The sequence below is a fragment of the Portunus trituberculatus genome, chromosome 40 (assembly GCF_017591435.1).
Source record: "Portunus trituberculatus isolate SZX2019 chromosome 40, ASM1759143v1, whole genome shotgun sequence".
Classification (NCBI taxonomy): Eukaryota; Metazoa; Arthropoda; class Malacostraca; order Decapoda; family Portunidae; genus Portunus; species Portunus trituberculatus.
In genome coordinates this window covers 8,180,001-8,200,525 of record NC_059294.1, presented here as the reverse complement: position 1 = coordinate 8,200,525, position 20,525 = coordinate 8,180,001, and the positions used below count along the sequence as shown (strand labels likewise).

The window sequence follows — 20,525 nt, the reverse complement described above, 5'->3', positions numbered from 1 at the left end:
CTATCATTCTTTTCCTTTCCTGTATACATCCTCCACTTTAGCATCGGAATCTGCGTTGGTAGAAAGAGGGAGTGAAGGAGAATGAGAAAAGGGATAAAAAGAGGAAGGGGAGAAGAGAAAAAATATAGAAGAGAAAATGAATGAAAAGACAGGGGAGGGAAAGAGGCGAAAGAGAGAAGGGACGGCTATAAATGGTTGAGGAAATAGAAAAGGAAAGAAAAAAGGAATTGAAGAGAGAAGAAAATGGAAGAAGATTGAGTGTGGAGGAAAAAGGAACGGAAAGGAGAGAAAAAAAAAAGAGGAGAAGGAGGAAAAGCGAGAGTGGGTCAGTGAGGTAAACGAAAGGAAGGGAAAGGAGAGAAAGCTAAGTGAAGAAGAGGAAGGAGGGAAAGAGGAGGAGGAGAGAGGAGAGGAAAAAAAAATTGAAGAGACTTGAATAGAGAGAGAGAGAGAGAGAGGGAAAAAGAGTAGTGGGAGGAAAAGGAAAAAGGGAAAAGGAGTGAGTGAATAATGGAAAAAACACATAGGGAGAAAGGAAAGAAAAGGAAGGGACGTAAGAAGAGGGAAGAGGAGGAGGAAGTGGAGGTAAAAGAAGGAGAGAAAAGATAAAGAAAATAAAGGAAGGAAAGGAAAATAGGATAAGAATGAGGGAAAAACGAAAAACATGAGAGAGAGAGAGAGAGAGAGAGAGAGAGAGAGAGAGAGAGAGAGAGAGAGAGAGAGAGAGAGAGAGAGAGACCTGGAGTGGACGTGAAAGCAGTGTGTTGATGGACTGTCAGTGTAGCAGTGGTGGTGATGCACTCCACCACCACCACCACCACCACCACCACTACCAATCCCCTTAGAGAACCAAATAGTATCCCGAAACCCTTAAAAAGCCGGAGAGGAGCCGCCACGGGAGGATCTGAACGCATTTAAATGTTGGATGAAGGATTTATGCCCGAGGGTGGAGTGGGAAAGAGGTAGTGTGGATTTAGTATGTGAGTGGGGTGTGAGTGGGGTGTGAGTGGGGAAGGAAGGTACAGTCGTGGAGAGAAATCGAGTTACTTGTGGTTGTTTTTGTATGTTATTTCATTATTCCTGCAGCCATCCATCCTTCGCCTTGCTATCCGTGTTGGTGGAAGGGGAGACTGAGGAGGGAGTGAGGAGAAAAACATGAGGAGAATAACTACTAATTCATAAAGCATTGAGAGATAAAGCAAATAGAGATATAGGAGAAGTACAAAGGTAATTAAAAAAGTACAGAAAAAAAGATAGGAAAGATATAAGAAGTGAAAGAAAAAAAAAAATGTACTGATGGAGGTGCTGTGAGAATAGTGAACGAGTGAAGTGGTGAAGGTGGTGGTGGTGGTGGTGGTGTTGGTGGTGAATATGGTGGTGGTGACGGTGGTGGTGGTGGTGGTGGAGGAAGGTGTTGAGATGTTAGAGAGCTTGTTAAGTGTGTGTTTAATCAGGCTGGAGTGTGTCGATGAGACGGTGTGTGTGTGTGTGTGTATGTCTGTGTTAATGTGTGTCTGTGTGTGATGAGAGAGAGAGAGAGAGAGAGAGAGAGAGAGAGAGAGAGAGAGAGAGAGAGAGAGAGAGAGAGACTGAATGCGGTAATGCAGTGTGTGTGTGTGTGTGTGTGTGTGTGTGTGTGTGTGTGTGTGTGTGTGTGTGCGAGATGGAGTGGAGTGGATGGAGAGTGGAGGAGGTGGGGGGGGGGGTAACTCACCCTGTCTTTCTGATCAATGCTTTATCGGCGCCTCTATTCCACCTTCTCCTGATTGAGGCGTCCAAGGAAGGTAGCGGTGGAGGTGGAGGTGGAGGTGGAGGTTGAGGTGGAGGAAGAGGTGGAGGTGGGGGTGGAGGTGGAGGTGAGAGTGTGAGAAAGGAAGTGGAAAGACAAAAAAAAAGAGGAAAGGAAGGAAGGATAAGGAAAAAGGATTGAAAATATGTAGAGAAGAAAGAGGGATGGAGGGAAGAAAGGATAAGGCGGGAAAGAGAAAAGGAGAAATGAAGAATAAGGAGAAAAGGTCAATATGGAGTAAAGGAAGGAAAAAGGAACAAAGGAATGATAAAAGATTGGGAAAAGATTGGGGAGAGAGAGAGAGAGAGAGAGAGAGAGAGAGAGAGAGAGAGAGAGAGAGAGAGAGAGAGAGAGAGATTAATGGAAAGAAATGGAAAAGAAAAGAAAAAGGAAGAGAACAGATGGAATGAAAGAGGAAAAAGAGAAAGAAAAGAAGAAAAAAATGAAAGAGAAATGAAACCGGAAAGAAATAAGGGAGGAGAATGAAGAAGAGAGACAACAAAGTGGATAAAAATTAAGACAAAAGAGAGAGAAAAAAAAGAGAAACAAAAGTAAATTCTCACTAAACGAGAAAAGAAAATAAGAAAGAGGAGATGAGAAAACAAGAACAAAGCTAAAAGAGGAAAAAAAAAATATAAGAAGAATGGAATAAAAATCACAGAATGGACGTGAGAGAGGAAGGAAGAAGAGGAAGAAATCATAAAAGAGAAAGGAAGACAAAAATATCATAAGAAGGAAGGTAATGGAGTAAGAGATGAGAAAGGAGAGAGAGAGAGAGAGAGAGAGAGAGAGAGAGAGAGAGAGAGAGAGAGAGAGAGAGAGAGAGAGAGAGAGAGAAAAAAAAAAATATATATATATATATATATATATATATATATATATATATATATATATATATATATATATATATATATATATATATATATATATATATATATGAAGGGAAGGGCGTAACTTGAGAGGTGATAATGCGAGGAAGGGAGAGAAGGGGAGGAGAGGAGGATGTAAATAAGAAGACACACACACACACACAGAGAGAGAGAGAGAGAGAGAGAGAGAGAGAGAGAGAGAGAGAGAGAGAGAGACGAGAAGAAATTGAAAAAAAAGGAAATGAGTAGAAACACTGAAAAAAAAAGAAATATGAACAAGATAAAAAAAAGTGAAAAAATGCCTTAATAATAATAATAATAATAATAATAATAATAATAATAATAATAATAATAATAATAATAATAATAATAATAATAATAATAATAATAATAATAATAATAATTCAAATGTTTCTAGTCTAAACAACTTCACTTTATTTATCCTTTTTCCCTTAGAATCGTTTGTTTTGGATCAGAAATAAACTAGTTTAAAAAAAAAATCTCTGGAAACTTATGTAGGTGGAGGATCTAAACCTAGAGGAAGAGGAGGAGGAGGAGGAAAAAGAAGAGGAGGAAGAGGGTTTAAAAATATAATGGTGAATCTAAATTACCGAAAAAGAGAAAGAAAAAATCAGGTGAAGAATAAGAAAAATGAATTCGGAACACGAGAAAGAGAAGAGGAGGAGGAGGAGGAGGAGGAGGAGGAGGAGGAGGAGGAGGAGGAGGAGGAGGAGGAGGAAAGAAGAAGAGGAGGAGGAGGAAGAGGAGAGAAAATGAGGGTCACAGAGTAAAAATGTCGAGTAAGAAAGATCACACATTAAAAACATGAAAGAAAGGAGAAAGAGGGAAGGGAAGGAGAGAGGAGGAGGAGGAGGAGGAGGAGGAGGAGGAGGAGGAGGAGGAGACGGAAAAAAACCCCCACCAGAAATGAAAGAGGAGAAACTGGATAAAGGGTAGGAAAAGTAAGAAAGAGAAAAGAAAGTGCGAACAGAGAAAAAGGTGTAGAGAAAGAATAACAATAAAGATGACTAATAAAAAACATGAACAGGAGAATAAATAAGAAGGAAAATGATAAAAATAAAGACGAGGGTGGCTTATATAAAAGAGGAAGGAAGAAAGAGCTGAAAAAAAGTAATGAAGCCAAATGAGGAAGGAAGGGGAGAACAGGAAAGCTAAGAAGGTGAGAGGGACAGGAAGAGGAGAGGAGGAGGAGGAGGAGGAGGAGGAGGAGGAGGAGGAGGAGGAGGAGGAGGAAGAGGAGAAGGAAGAGGAGGAAAACGAGGAGGAGGGAGAAGAAGAAGAGGAGGAAAATGGAATATGAGGTGCAATTACTGAGGAAGTGAGAAAAAAAAAAGAGGAGGAGGAGGAAGAAGAACAAGACGAAGAAGAATACAAAGGAAGACAAAGAAGAAGAAGAAGGAGGAGAAAGAGGAGGAGGAGGAGGAGGGGGAGGAGGAGGAATTGAAAGCAAGAACATTAAAGAGAAACCAAGAAACATAAGTAAAATAAATCAAGGGAATTAGAGAGAGAGAGAGAGAGAGAGAGAGAGAGAGAGAGAGAGAGAGAGAGAGAGAGAGAGAGAGAGAGAGAGCGAGTGAGTGAGGGGAGGAACAGGAGGAACAGGAGGAGGAGGAGGAGGAGGGGAAAGAGGAGGAGCAGGAGGAGGAGAGTCAGGGCGATGCAGGCAGTGGCAGCGAGAGACACAGCCCTCTATATGGCTTCCCCTCACCAGCAGGTCCTCACTCACCCTGGGTCCTCCTTTGTCTCCCCTCGACCTCCTCCCCGCCGGTTCTCCCTCGCACAACGCTGCCGGGTTTGGTGCCGCAAGGGCGTGAGGGGAGCGAGGGCGTGAGGGCGGGAGGGAGTGTGTGTGAGGGAGGGAGTGTGCCTATCTGAGCAGCGTCGCCTCGTGGTGGTGGTGGTGGTGGTCGTGTGGCAATGTGGCGCAGGAGGAGAGTAGCGTTCACTGTACCGCCGCCACAGACACAGCAGCTGACGGTGAGTGTGTGTGTGTGTGTGTGTGTGTGTGTGTGTGTGTGTGTGTGTGTGTGTGAGTTTCTGTGTGTGCCTGCGTGAATCATATGCAAATTGTTCGATTGAAGTTTCCTCTGTGTGTGTGTGTGTGTGTGTGTGTGTGTGTGTGTGTGTGTTGGTAATGTTTCACTGTGTATTTCATCGTGCTTGTACTTGTGTGTTTCTATTTCTGTGTGTTGGCTGTGTCTCACCGCGAGCTTTATCGTGTCTTTGCGCTTGCCCACTCGTCTTGCTGGTGTGCTGTGTGTATGTATGTGTGTATGTGTAAGGGGGAGGGGTGTAGAAAGGGGGTGGGGAGAGTGGTTGTGTCTGCACGTGCGCGGCCTGGCCAGACTGCAGAGCCAGACATGTATCATCTGTATCGTCACTTCCTCTCACAAGTTGCATGTCTGAGTCGTGTGTGTGTGTGTGTGTGTGTGTGTGTGTGTGTGTGTGTGTGTGTGTGTGTGTGTGTGTTTGTGAAGGAAAATATATCCAGCATGTGGTTTTCTCGATCGTAAATGTGTTTTTAATGTTATTTCAACGCTTGGCTACTGTTAGGAAAGCTAGCAATACCATAACAACACTGCCATAACACCACAATACAATAGCAACACTGCACTACCACAAGAATACCATTACACCATCACACCACTATAAAGACACCACAACATAACACCACAGCAGCACACAGCACCGCATAAGACAGAGGTGATAGGTAGGTAGTAGCTGTTCTTTGTTTATCTTCACGTTCAAATTGTTTAAACCCTTCAATACTGCGACACATATTTACCATTGTATTTGGGTATGATTAGCCGATTTTAGGAAAGGTCTATGGAGGTCAAAGATTAATGGCCAGAGTCTTTACTATCTTAATCCCATCATAAGTTTCTGAAACCGGATAAAATTGCCAAATAGTAAGTAGAATAAATATGAAAACGTGGCATGGTAATGAAGAGGTTAAAAATATGAAGAGAGACATCAAATAATAATAACAGTAACACATCAATAAGCAAGCACGTGCGTCTTCACCACTGCAGTATGTGACGTTTTCCAGTCAATCAATAGTTAGGTTTATTGTGCGTGTGTGTGTGTGTGTGTGTGTGTGTGTGTGTGTGTGTGTGTGTGTGTGTGTGTGTGTGTGTGTGTGTGCTTTTCTTCTCTGTCGTTGATATTTCTGTCTCCACCTCGAATGTTTAAAAGTTGCATTGTCTAGAGCGCACACGGCAGCGGTTCTCAACATGGCTACACTTAACGCTTATTTATATGCGTGCCTGAGAAGATTACCAGGGATGCGTTGTCACGGTTACATGGCATGCCGAGACAAGGAGGCATATCGTCATCAGTACTTTCTGGAAACCCTTACAGTGCGTGGCGTGCTTGGCGTCAGGAAGCCTCGTCCGTATACTAGACACGCCACACTAATTATTGTAACGTAAGCTTTCTTTTTTACTTACCCTTCCCTTATTCTGTCTGCCGTACTTATGCAAGACAGCCGGAATCTATTTTCTCTCTTACACACTTTTTACTGGTTAACTGTGGATTCCTATTTCGTTTATGTTTCCGTATTTATTTATTCATTTAGTATATTTATTATTCTAACATGAAGAATTGCGTTATATTTGTTCTTTTCACTTCTTGAGAGCAGGATTATGAATGTTTTTTTTTCTCTTTTCTTCCCTGGTAAACTGTGAATCTCTATTTTCTTTATGTTTCTGTATTTATTTATTCATTTAGTATATTTATTATTCTAACATCAAGAATAGCCTTTTATTTGCTCTTTTCACATTTGAGAGAAGAATGTGAATGTTTTTTTTTCTATTTCCTTCCTTGGTAAACTGTAGATTTCTCTCTTGCTTATGTTTCTGTATTTGTTTATTCATTTAGTATTTATTATTCTAACGTGAAGAATAGCATTTTGTTTGTTCTTTTGACTTTTGAGAGCAAGAACGTGAATCCTTCCCTTTTTATTTACTTATTTATTCTGCTGCTTTGTTTTATTCCATTACTTTCACCTGTCAGCTGAGAGAATTCCAGCCCTCTCAGACTAACACACCCGCACGCTACCCAGAGTAGTATTCTAATGCCCCCTCATCCAGACCTTTTTGGAGCGCGTCTTACCCTTATTTACTCCCTTCCATCTGTGTCCAAGCACCTCTCCCTTTCCCTCTCCCTCTCCCTCTCCCTCTCCCTCTCCCTCTCACTTTCCTTCTCTCTCTCCTTCTGCCCTAAGATGCATCACTGACCACATTTTCTACTTCTCTCCCAACTAAGATCTCTCTCTCTCTCTCTCTCTCTCTCTCTGCATGCATGTCTTTAGGTTTTTGTTTGGCCATTTTTATTTGTTGGTGTCTCTCTTTTTTGCCTCTGTCTGCCTACTTGTCTGTCTGTCTGTCTGTCTGTCTGTCTGTCTGTCTGTCTATCTGTCTATCTATCTCTCCATGTCCATGTCTATATCTCTCTCTCTCTCTCTCTCTCTCTCTCTCTCTCTCTCTCTCTCTCTCTCTCTCTCTCTCTCTCTCTCTCTCTCTCTCTCTCTCTCTCTCCTTTCACCTCATCTAACCTTACGTAACCTGACCTTCCCTGCTCCCCCCGCTGCCTCTCCCTGCACCTCTTACTTGCTCCTCTGCGCCTCTCACAACCTTCTCACCGTGATATTTTTAAGACAGTTGCAAAAATACTCACTGGATCCTCCTCATGTTACTAATAGATACATACATACATGCAGACAGACGGACAGATAGACAGATAGATAGATAAATGGATGGACGGATGGATGGTTAGAGAGAGAGAGAGAGAGAGAGAGAGAGAGAGAGAGAGAGATTGAATTTAGGTCAGAAAAATAGAATCCGGGAAGGAAAACGAGGAGAGAAATGAATGAGAGAGAGAGAGAGAGAGAGAGAGAGAGAGAGAGAGAGAGAGAGAGAGAGAGAGAGAAAGGAAGAAAAAGGATATAGAATACTCTCCCAAGGCTCTTCCCTCCCCATTAAGTCACAGGCAGCAGATCTCACTCTAATGGGCAACAGTGTGGCGGTGGTGGTGGTGGTGGTGGTAGTGGTAGTAGCAGTAGTAGTAGTAATGGTGGTGGTGGTGGTGGCGGTTCTTTCAACGCCATCCTGCTCTGACCATTACACTGACTGACCCGAGAGAGAGAGAGAGAGAGAGAGAGAGAGAGAGAGAGAGAGAGGGAGAGAGGGAGAGGGGAGGCTAAAGAGCTTCATATTCACTCTTCCAAGGGGAGAGGGAGAGGGAGAGGATGGCATGTATATAAGCGTTGTGGGGAGGAGGAGGAGGAGGAGGAGGAGGAGGAGGAGGAGGAAAAGGAGGAGGAGGAGTGAGTGTGGAAGGAGGTAAAAGGTAAAGAGGAAAAGGAGATAAAGAGAAAGAAAGAGGAGGGAAAGAAGGGGAGATGAAGAGGCATGGTGATAAGAGGTAAAGAGAAGAGATAGGGGAGGAGAAAGAGGAGAAAGTGAAGGAAGAAGAAAGAAAAAGACGGAAGTAAGAAGAAAAGAGAGAAACAAAAGAAAATCAAAGAGAAAGAGTCTGCACAAATAATAAAAAGGAAAAAAACAGAGGAAGAGGATGAAAAAGGAGGAGGAGGAAGAGGAGAAAGAGGATAAAAAGTTGATAGAAAAGATGTGGAGGAAAAAATAAAAGAAAAGATGAAGAAGTAGAGTTAGTAGATAATAAGATAAAAATATGGGATGAAAGAGAAGAGAAGGAATGAAAAATACGAAAAATAAGAGAAGGGAGAGGGACAACAAAAACAAGAAGGAGAAGAAGAAGATGAAGGAGGAATTAAAAGGAAAGTAAAAGCAAAGAAGCGAGAGAAAGTGGTGGGAGGGAGATGTGTAAGGAAGGGGGGCAGGAAATTGAGTGAATGTAGGAGGAAAATGAGGAAAGAAACTGCTGAGTGATGAGGCACAAGGCAGCGGAAAATTTTTATAGGAGGAGAGACATCGTGAAGAGGGAAAACACTGTCGGAAATATGCAAGATTTGAGGCCAGGGAGGAAAATAGAACAGAGAGAGAGAGAGAGAGAGAGAGAGAGAGAGAGAGAGAGAGAGAGAGAGAGAGAGAGAGAGATCATTTCAGCTGTAAATAAAAATACCACTTTAATGCCTCAATAAATTCAACCACATAAACAGCGATTTTACAAATGGGCGACGTGAGAATAGGTAGAGGAGGAAGGAGAAGAAAAGGAGGAGGAGGAGGAGGAGGAGGAGGAGGAGGAGGAGGAGGAGGAGGAGGAGGAGGAGTAAAGTTAAAGGGGAAAAGACAGAACGTAAGAGGAGCAATGATGAAAAGGGAGGAGGAGAGGAGGGAGAGGGGAAAAAGAAGAGGGAAGCTAAAGTAGATGGGAGGGATGAGAGGAGAAGGGGAGGGGAAGTGAGGGGAGAGGATGGAAGTTGCTAAGAGCGAAGTGATTAGACGGCCAAATGGTCTGCCTCTTTCTCTCTCTCTCTCTCTCTCTCTCTCTCTCTCTCTCTCTCTCTCTCTCTCTCTCTCTCTCTCCATCACTTCTCCCTCTCTTCTACCTCCCCCTCTCCCTCCCTTCAATTCCTCTCCAGCTCTCCCCGCTTACTTTATAATGGAATTCCTGTGAACGTTTCTACCTCCATACACACACACACACACACACACACACACACACACACACACACACACACACACACACACACACACACACACACACACACACACACACACACACACACACACACACCTTTCCCTTTTTTCCCCTCCTTGACCTTTCCTATAGCTCTCCATTCACTCTCTACCTTCATTTCTTTCCCTTTTCCTTCATGTTTCTTTGTGGTGGCTTTCCTTTTTTCCCCTCTTTCTTACAGCCTGACCACTCTGTCCATCCACTTTTCCCCTCACTCCGTCTCTTCATCTTTCCTTTCAACCTCCCTCTTTCCCTCCCGACCTCTCTCCACTTTCCTCTTCCTCTCCTCTCCTCTTCTCTCCCAGCTTTCCTCTCACTGAAGACTTATTGCCGTCACTTTCATATTCAGTTTCCCTGTCTCTGTTTTTCCTGATTTTTCTCCTTCTTTTCATGTTTTCCCTCCGTCAAGGTTAATGTTATTAATTTTGGTTGTTGTGTGTTTGTGTGTCTGGTTTTTCTTTCTTTCTTTAACTCTTTAGTGTAATTTTATTTTTCTTTATTCTCTCTCTCTCTCTCTCTCTCTCTCTCTCTCTCTCTCTCTCTCTCTCTCTCTCTCTCTCTCTCTCTCTCTCTCTCTCTCTCTCTTGTGTGTTTTTTACCTTTCAAATCTTTTCTTGTTTTATTTCTACTATCATCCTTCCCCTTTCCTTCCCTTCCTGTACCTAACCTTACCTTACCTTACCCTACCTTACCTTATCTCACCTCACCTGACCTCACCTCACCTCACCTCACCTCACCTTACCTCACCTCACCTCACCTTACCCTTCATTCCTTCCTTTATCTTCCCTTCCTTCACTTCCTTCTTTCGTTTCCTTCCCTCTGTCCCTCCGTCACGTCTATCGTCACCCGTCTTTGGAATTTGGAGGGGTCGGTTTGGAGCGGGACGAGGCAAAGACAGGCCCACTTTCCGTCCCTCGCGTGTGATGTCCCGGTGCTTCATACTTATTCCTCTGTCTCTCGAAGCCACCACCTGAAGGAGAAGCCAGGAGCATTCACAGGAGGCGTTGCTTTTCTGCTTCTTCTTCTTCTTCTTCTTCTTCTTCTTCTTCGTCGCCGTCGTCAGAATTGTTGTTATTGTTGTTTTTGTTGTTGTTTTTGTTGGTGTTACTCTTCTCATCTTCTTCCTCTTCCTCTTTCTCCGTTGTTCTTCGTCGTCGTCTTCGTCCTTAGAGCTGTTTTGTTGTTGTTGTTGTTGTTGTTGTTGTTGTTGCTCCTGCTTCTTCTCTTCTTCCTCCTCTTACACCTTTTCCGTTCTTCTTCTTCTTCTTCTTCTTCTTCTGTTTCTTCTTCTTCGTTTTCGTCCTCAAAATTGTTGTTGTTGTTGTTGTTTTACTCCTCCTCCCTTTTCCTCCTCTTCCTTCTTCGTTTTCACTTTACATATCTTTACATATCTTTTTCCTCTTCCGTCTACTTTCATCTTTCTCCAGAGACTCTTCAATTTCCCCCAGCTCTTTTCTTCTTGTTCGTGTTCTTCTTATTTTCTTGCTCTTTTGTTCTCGTTCTCCCTTTCGCCAGCTTTTTTTTTTTCTTAGTCTTATTGTCTCTCTTTAATGTTTGTTACCTCCTCCTCCTCCTCCTCCTCCTCTTCTCTTCTTCTTCTTCTCCAGCTGGTATTCCTCTTCCTCTTCCTCCTCTTCCTCCTCTTCCTCTTCACAATCAGGGCCTCGCTAGCGTTGCCTTGGCATTTACTTATTCCTGACGGTGATCAAAGTGCCTCTTCTGCATTTATTCGCTGTTCATTTGTGTTACTTTTAAACCAGACACTCACTCATTTGTTTTTCTTTTTTTGGGTACGACGCTTCTCTCTTTTTTTTTTTCATTTCTATTTCCTTTTATTTATTGTTGTGGTTTTGATTGAAGTGCCTGAAATAACATAATGGATCAATATTCGTCTCATGTTTTTTTTGTCTTTTCTTTTCTATTTTTTTTCTTATTGATTTTATTGTCTTTTTCATTGTTTTGTGCTTAGGTATTGTCGTTACTTATTTGCCTCCTTGATTACTGCCGTGTGTATGTGTGTGTGTGTGTGTGTGTGTGTGTGTGTGTGTGTGTGTGTGTGTGTGTGTGGTCTCATTTTGGTCCTTTGCTGCCTAAATTTCCGACGCAGAAAAAGTTCTCTGTTTAACTGTTTGTATTTGCAAGAGGTGGGGGAAGAAGGGGGAGGAGGAGGAGGAGGAAGAGGAAGAGGAGGAGGAGGAGGAATAGAAGGAAGAAGAGGAAGAGAATTATGAATATGAGTATGAGAAGGAGCATCATGTAGGCGTCCTCATTGCAAATTTAATCTTTACATACTCTCTCTCTCTCTCTCTCTCTCTCTCTCTCTCTCTCTCTCTCTCTCTCTCTCTCTCTCTCTCTCTCTCTCTCTCTCTCTCTCTCTCTCTCTCTCTCTCTCTCTCTTCCCTGGAGTCATATACACGTTTGATCCCAGCTCTCCTCTAAGCACAACTTTACCTGGTGATAACATTTGCATACCCGTGTTGAGTCCTTCACCGTCTCGCCTTTTGCACCAGCGGCAGTGGCGGCGGCGGTGAGGACCTTTAAATTGGCGCCTTTGCTGCTGGAGTCGCTGCTGGGGCTGGCAATACTAAAGCTAGATATTATGCACATTTTCCTCCACCTTTACCTGTGTTTTTACTTTTCTCCGTCGTTCTTAAGCTCAGTGAGGGAAATAAAGTAAAGTCAGCCTTTATGTACATTTTCCTTTGTTTTTCCTATGTTTATTCTTCCCTACGTCGTTCTAAAGCTCATATTCTGAAACACTTGGCACTCTCTCCATCACTGCTTTCCAAAGGCTCCAGTTAAAAATACTTGTGTTTTTTTTTATAGTGTTGGTGATAGATTGGCAAGATTTCTAGTTTATCATAATGGGAAACTATCTTGAAAACCCGGCTAGTTGTCTCTGTGGGCTTGGAAAATTGTTGTAGTGAGAGGGGCAGGCGTATAGGCTCCTGATGCGTGTGTCAGTGGGGGAGATTTGAGGTCATCCCCGCAGGTTGTAGTGAGGAGACAACCGAGGAAGAAAGTACAGGAGGAACAAGTGTAGCGAGGGTCACGGGGCTTAAAGAGCGAAGAAGAGGTGGTGGTGGAGGTAGCAATGCCCGTCTCGTGTTGGAGTGGCGAGGGGACGGGGTGGTGGAAACTAATTACAGTGTGGGGACTTTTAAAGCAAGATTCAAGGGGAGGCTGTGTTCCGCTGTGGCTGTGTCGTTGTCGTAGTGTTCTTGCAGTTATGTTGTGTAGATGCTTGTGTGTTTATGCTCTCTCTCTCTCTCTCTCTCTCTCTCTCTCTCTCTCTCTCTCTCTCTCTCAAGAATATTCAGTCTCTACGAGTGAAATGGATCGGTTTCAGTCTAAAGCTTCGAAACAAGTGTAATGAAACGCTATAATTGACTCAGGCTTGTTGTTGTTGTTGTTGTTGTTGTTGTTGTTGTTGTTACTGTTGTTGTTGTTGTTACTGTTGTTGTTGTTACTGTTACTGTTGTTGTTGTTGTTGTTGTTGTTAGTGTTACTGTTGTTGTTGTTGTTAGTGTTACTGTTGTTGTTGTTGTTGTTACTGTTGTTGTTGTTACTGTTACTGTTGTTGTTGTTGTTGTTGTTGTTGTTGTTGTTGTTGTTGTTGTTGTTGTTTTGTTGTTGCTGCTGTTACTCGTTTTTTCTACTTGTGTATTTATAGCTCTAACTTTTTTCTTTCTTTTTTTTTCATTCCGAGTAACATTTTGTAGCTCTAGTTTACTGTTTATTTATTTTTAACGTTTTATTGCAGATTCCTTTTTTTCTTTCTATTTCTTTTTTTTTATATGTATTTTTATTGCCGGAGCCTCGACTTAATCCGTGTGAAAAAGGAAAAGAACGAAATAGGAGAGGAAAAACATTGGTCAAGGATGATATTATGCGCTCACACACACACACACACACACACACACACACACACACACACACACACACACACACACACACACACACACACACACACACACACACACACATCATCAATCAAGATACTTTTTTCCTCTTTCTTTTTTTATTTTTTGTTGGAGGAATTTCGTAAATACTTCTAATTCCTCCACTGATTTATGGACGGAGGAAGAAGAGAGGAGGAGGAGGAGGAGGAGGAGGAGGAGGAGGAGGAGGACAATGAAGTGAAAAATGAAGAGGAACGGAGAAAATAAGAGAATTAAGGGAAAATATAATGAAAAAATGAAAAAAAAATATCACACCATCACTGTTATTATTACTGTTGTTGTTGCTGCTGCTGCTACTACTACTACTACTACTACTACTACTACTACTACTACTACTACTACTACTACTACTACTACTACTACTACTACTACTACTACTACTACTACTACTACTACTACTACTACTACTACTACTACTACTACCACCACAGTAACAAAAGAGAGAAAAGAATAAGAAAAATAATAGTAGCGGTAGTAGAGAGTGAAACAAACAAGAGAGAGAAAGAAGAAGAGGTTTAGAGAAATAGAAATAAGAGTAAAGGGAAGATCAAGTGTCCCTTTTGGTCAACATATTAGATCTGATCCGGTGATGTGGTCGTCCTTTGCTCCTTGTGTTTGTCCCTCTTTCCGGCAGCTGATAGGAGAAAAGATAGAGAAAGAGAAAGAGGAGGAGGAGGAAGAGGAGGAGGAGGTGATGGTGGTGGTAGTGTTGGTGGTGAGTTTTAACCCCTTCAGTACCATGCCTCGTTTTCATTTCATTATGTTTACTATTTGGTGACTTCATACAAATTCAGCAACTTGTGTGGGGATCAAAATAATGAAGACTCTGGCCATTAATTTTCTGACCTGCATAGATACTTCCTAGTGCAAATAAAACCGTCTAATCACACCTAAAAGTCAAAGTAAAGATGCATCTCAGTATTCAAGGAGTAAAGGAAGAAAAAAGGAGTAAGAGAAGAAGAAAAATGATGAGGACGAAGAGGAAAGGGAGGAGGAAGAGGATAAGAAAGCAGAGGGAAGAGAAGAAAAGAGATCAAGATTAGTAAAAGGGGGAGTCAAAGAAGAAGTAGGAAACACGTTATATACTTAGAAGAAAAGGACAAAATAAATAATATATGCTAAACTACGCATGACTTCAGCCTTTACCTCCTTTATCTCTGACTCAATGGGAAACGAACACACGAACAACAACACTAAGGATGAACAGGTAAGTGAGACATCAGTGTTACCTCAGCTTACCTCCAGTGGCATCTAAGGGCGCCCATCCATAAACCCACTGGCACGGGAATGAATAGGCGTGTCTCGGGAGCGCTGCGGCTACTATATACGAGGGGGATCTGAACCCACTCCTGCAGGTGTCTGGGTTCGTTTTTGATTTAGTACTGTATTGAGGCGTGTAGGAGATATAGCGTACTGCGGGTGACTGGAAGAAAAGGAAGAGGAGGAGGAGGAGGCAAAGAAGAAGTACCGGCAGCAACAACAACAATAACAACAATAACAACATATAAAGCAGCTGGAGGGACAGATTCAAAACTAAAAAAGAAAAAGGAAAACGTACTTCTTATGAACATGTCGCTATATCACACACACACACACACACACACACACACACACACACACACACACGGACAATAAGATAGGCAAAATGAAAGTGGAGGCGTCAGAGAGGTGCCACAAGTAAGACAAAAGGGCAACTTGATAAAAGAGAAAAAGAAACAACCTTTGACAGATGAGGACGAGAAGCGGAGTTAGAGGAGAAAGATGACGGTAGGAGTTAGAGAGAGAGAGAGAGAGAGAGAGAGAGAGAGAGAGAGAGAGAGAGAGAGAGAGAGAGAGAGAGAGAGAGAGAGAGACCAAAGTTGCGAACTGTTTAGAAATCTTGAGACTCGTAAATTGTGTCCCTTTAAGGTGAAGAGGAGGGAAGAGGAGAGGAAGGGGAGAGGAAGGGGAGAGGAAGGGGAAGAGGAAGTGGACGAGATGAATCAGAGGGATACAAGAGATAAAGGAAGGTGAGAGGGAGACTGGGAGGGAAGAAGTGGCAAGAGGAACGGTACTTGAAGCTGAATTAAAGAAAAAAAATGTGCAATGAAAACGAGGTAAACGTTTATGAATGAAAGAGAAAAGTACGAGGGAAAAATGAATAAATGTAAAGGCAGAAGGAATAAAGAAGGAAGGAGAAAGAGAAAAGAAACCAGTGAAGAAGGAAAGACTTAGAGCAACAGAGGGAGATAAAGGCAGAGATTAAGGAGGATGATAAGAAAAAGGACGGAATGAGGACGAAGAAACAGGGAGAGGAGAAGGGGAGGAGTGAATAAATAAACGATAACACTGCGCAAGGAGAATTAAAGAAGAAAAAAAAAAACTAATAACACCGAATGAAACGAAGGGAGAAGATAATGGAAACAGGAATACAATATAGAAGGCAGAGCGGATGTTAGTTAGTGTGTGATGAAGAAATAGATGAAAATAACTAAAGGAAAAGAAAATGCCACATATTACTGAACTGTTAAGAAATTAAAGAAGAATAATGATGGAAGGTAACATGACAAAAGAAAAAGAAAAGCGAGGAAAAGGAACACAAATTCACAGATATCGATCAGCATTTACAAACTATTGGGGATTAAAAAAAGGAAGAAGAAAAAGGTGAGTAAGAAGAACTGATAGAAAAGTGACGACACGTAAAATGAAAAAAATAAAAAGAAAAGAAGGAAAGAGAAACAAATCCTTAGACATTGTTCAGCATTTACAAACTATGAGAGATAAGAGGAAAGGAAAAAAAAAAGGTGAGTAAGAGGAATTGATAGAAAAGTAACGACACAGAATATGACAAAAAAAGAAAAGAAGGAAAAGGAAAACAAATCCTTAGACATTGTTCAGTATTTACAAACTATTAGGAATAAAAAAAAAAGAATGAAAAAAAGGTAAGTGAACGAAATTGCTAGATAAGTAACGACACATAAAATGACAAAAATTAAAAGAAAAGGAAGAAAAAAGAAAACAAATCCAGAAACATTAATTACCACTTACAAACTATTAGGGATAAAAGAGAAAAAGAAAAAAAAAATGAGTGAGAGGAATTGATAGAACAGTAACAATACAGAAGGGAAGGCTAGGAATTTAACCCCTTCAGTACCATGACGCGTTTCCATATTCATTTTGCTTACTATCTGGCGATTTTATACACCTTCAGGAAGTTATATAGGGGATTAGAATAGTGAAGACTGTGCCCATTAGTATTCTGACCTCCATAGACCCTTCCTAATGTAAATAAAATGGTCTAATCATACACAAATCTCAAGATAAAAATATATCCCAGTATAGAAGAGGTTAAACAGACACATAAATGCAGAGGGAAAGAATGGCAAATTAAATACAAATATTGGGGAACAACTACATATAATATATTTAGTCTGCGCTTTGTCCTCCCTCCAGCAGATAAGTAGGATAATGTTATGCAAATTAATAAAGCAGGAAGAAGGGAAAGGAGAAATAGAGGAGAAAATATAGGGAAGATAAGTAAAAGGAAGAGGAGAAGGAGGTGATGCTGAAGATTTAGAACTATGAGAAGGAAAAAAAGGATATGAGGAAAAGAAGAAAAATGCATTAAAAGAGGAGGGATAAGAAAATACAGGTAAGAAGATGAATAAAGTAAGAAAGCAAATGTGTGGATCTATAAATACATGAACATAACGTATTCAAGGAGGGAGAGAAGAAGAAATGGAAAAAAATAGAGAAAAAAAGAAAATAACAACAATAACAACAAAAAAGGAAACTAACACAAACAAACAAACAAGGACATGGAACATTGCTTTATAATCCACAAAATCACGAAGAATAAATAAGAAAATAATAAATAAATAAATAAATAGTCGATAAGAAACAAAACGGACGAGGACGCAGCGTTAGTCTGAAGCTGATTTATGTTAATAGAGTGCCAAGTGGTTGTGGCAGGTGAGTGTGTGTGTGTGTGTGTGTGTGTGTGTGTGTGTGTGTGTGTGTGTGTGTGTGTGTGTGTGTGTGTGTGTGTGTGGTGTGTGTGTGTTTGCTTCACTCTTTTTCTTTTACCTTTCTGGTTTATATTTGCATTTCTGTGTGTTTTATTATTTTTTTTTTTTATATTTTAGTTTAATATAGGTGTTTCCAAGCTTCTGTGTGTGTGTGTGTGTGTGTGTGTGTGTGTGTGTGTGTGTGTGTGTGTGTGCATATGAAGCAGAGATTAAAGCTTAAAAGACATGAGTGAATTAACAGAAAAAAAAGTATAGCGGAGCGTCGTAATGAGAAACTGACTGGTGTGAAGGGCGAGAGTACAAGAGGCGACGATTAGTGACCATTATTATTCTTTCACATGCAAATCTCGGCTCAACAAGTCTCCTTCATCTCGACTTTACATATGAATGGAAAAAAAAAGCTTCATTATTCAGTGTGGCGTTGCGTGGCAGTGAGATGTCGCGGCCTTGCAGAAGTAATGGCCACTCCTGTTTGACGAGAGAACTTTGTTGATGTAAGAGGGGAAAACTGACCAAGGGCAAGATCAAACGAAAAAAAAATAGACCCATTTAGTTGCCAGTTCCCTTGTAGGTCCGAGAGAGTTTGCCAAAAGGAAGGGATAAATGTCTTGAAACCTCCCTCTTAAATGAAGTCGTTATAGGAAGTTGGAAATACAGAGGTTTATGAATGGTTTTATTTTTGTATCACTATTTATGTTTGCGGTTATTGTACGGTGTTATTTACTGGATGTGTTGCCATTCAGTTCGCTTATCTACTGTTTATCTAGTAATGTAAAGGTGACGAGTTGTTTCTATTTTAAGCCCATCAGTACATTTTTACTGCGAGTTTGTGTGTGATTAGACGATTTTATTGACATTAGGAAAGGTCTATGGGGTTGAGAAGATTAACGGCCAGAGTCTTCACTAGTTTGATCCCCCAACATAAGTTTCTGAAGCTGTATAAAACCACCAAATTGTAAACAGAATAAATATGAAAACGTATCATGGTACTGAAGAGATTATTTAGAGAGAGAGAGAGAGAGAGAGAGAGAGAGAGAGAGAGAGAGAGAGAGAGAGAGAGAGAGAGAGAGAGAGAGAGAGAGAGAGAGAGAGAGAGACGTGTGTTACCTCATTCCCCTTCCTTTAACACACTCCCTATAACACGGCGCAGGAATGTCATGGGCGGGCGGCGTATCAGTGCAGAGCGGGCGGCAATGTATCACGGCGCATTGGGGAAGCCGGTGATGGTATTCTTTTATTATTGTGCAAAGCCTTCACGTGTGGCAACATTTTTCCGATTGCTGGTGAAATCTGCAGTGGCGGCGGCGGTGGTGGTGGCTGCGGCGGCTGGGACTGTGTTAAAGAGAAGGTGTCTCTTCCCAAGGATCAAAATATCAAAGTATCACGTGCTTTATTTCTCGTGCTTCGTGTTAATTAATTTCGTGGGCTTGTCCTCCGCTACCCCGCAGTCTGGGTCCGTCGCTCAATTGGGTAGGTTGGTCTGAAAAATAGGAGGGAAGTAATTGTAGAAGTACGTTTCATCTATCAAATATTTCTCTAATATTATTCTTATTGTTGATTTTTTTCTCTGCCTCTTATTATTACTGTTGGTCGTTAAAGTACTTGTCAGAAAATTTCCTAGACGTATTTGGCAGATCCATCGTAGCAAAACCATCTGAAAAAAGAGTCACTGATTTTTATGTTGTGTATTTTTTATTTATGAAAATATGCGTTTGGGCACTTCTTTAATAGCATTAGTCTATGAAAATTAAATATAACCCATATGAGACTAAATGATAGAGATCCTCCCTACCTATGTTATCCTGAGAAAAATCCAAATTGTCACAGGTGAACCCGCGCGCTCGTGTGTGTGTGTGTGTGTGTGTGTGTGTGTGTGTGTGTGTGTGTGTGTGTGTGTGTGTGTGTGTGTGTGTGTGTGTGTGCTCATAGGCAGGGGAGAGTCATTAGCGCCCAGTGGTGAGCCGTGTACTCTCTGCCGTTGTTATTGTGGCTGGGATTAAGTTAATTAATGAGGTGCTTTATGCATGATGGAATTTCCTGTGTATTGTAGACTGATGATTAACAAATTTTATCCCTTTATTTCAGGTGAGTGAGTCTGGGCGTGGACGTGCCATGGAGGTAAGGGGGAGGCGAAATGGATGTAGCAGGAGGAGGAGGAGGAGGAGGAGGAGGAGGAGGAGGAGGAGGAGGAGGAGGAGGAGGAGGAGGAGGAGGAGGAGGAGGAGGAGGAGGCGGAAAAGGAGCAGGAGGAGTAGGAGGAGGAAGAGGAGGAGGTGGAGGTGGAAGAGGAGAGGGGAGAAGATATTAGTTATAGAGATTTTTATTGAGGGAACATTGCAAGAGAAAAACAGCTAATGAACAACATAAAATAGTAAAGTAAGATTAACAGAACACTGATTTTGTAGAGAGAGAGAGAGAGAGAGAGAGAGAGAGAGAGAGAGAGAGAGAGAGTTTATTGGCTAATCAGTTTTCATTGATTGATCGTTTGATGTGCAGTGCGGCGCAACAAACTGTGTCACATGGAGCCCGTCAGTGTTAAGGGATGAGATGCCAAAGAAAAAAAAGAGATAAAAAATCTCCATTGTTTAGCATTTTTTGGGCAAAGGATTACACACACACACACACACACACACACACACACACACACACACACACACACACACACGCATCACGAAGTATAGTGGTTAGCACGCTCGGCTCATAATCGAGAGGGCCCGGGTTTGAGTCCCGGGAAGCGGCGAGACAAATGGGCAGTCTCTTAATGTGTAGGACCTGTTCAGTTAGCAGTAAATAGGTACGGGATGTGGAGTGTGGAGTGTGTGTTGTGGTCCTACCTGAAGATCGGTCTATGAGCTCTGAGCTCGCTCCGTAATGGGGAAGACTGGCTGGATGACCAGAAGGCGACAGTGGTGGTGAATTACACACACACACACACACACACACACACACACACACACACACACACACACACACACACACACACACACACACACACACACACACACACACACACACACACACACACACACATTGATCACAGCTAAACAGCATTTATACGATACCATAGAAGAGAGAGAGAGAGAGAGAGAGAGAGAGAGAGAGAGAGAGAGAGAGAGAGAGAGAGAGAGAGAGAGAGAATAGCAAATTACCTCTCTCTAGTTGCGGTCACGTGGACTTGATGAATGGGCCGGAGACTGTGGCGTTACGAAGTGGCTGG

The 20,525-nt window shown here is 41.9% G+C and overlaps 1 protein-coding gene across 1 annotated transcript in view; it reads left to right on the top strand.

Moving 5' to 3' along the window:
- The first annotated feature begins 4,581 nt into the window (after positions 1-4,581).
- The window catches only part of LOC123516254 (proteoglycan 4-like), a 380,397-nt gene continuing 364,453 nt past the window's right edge, over positions 4,582-20,525 (top strand). Inside the window, exon 1 of the mRNA XM_045275485.1 lies at positions 4,582-4,656. Within this exon, the coding sequence (XP_045131420.1) occupies positions 4,597-4,656 (60 nt within the window). The 5' untranslated portion in view covers positions 4,582-4,596. The remainder of the gene's footprint in view (positions 4,657-20,525) is intronic.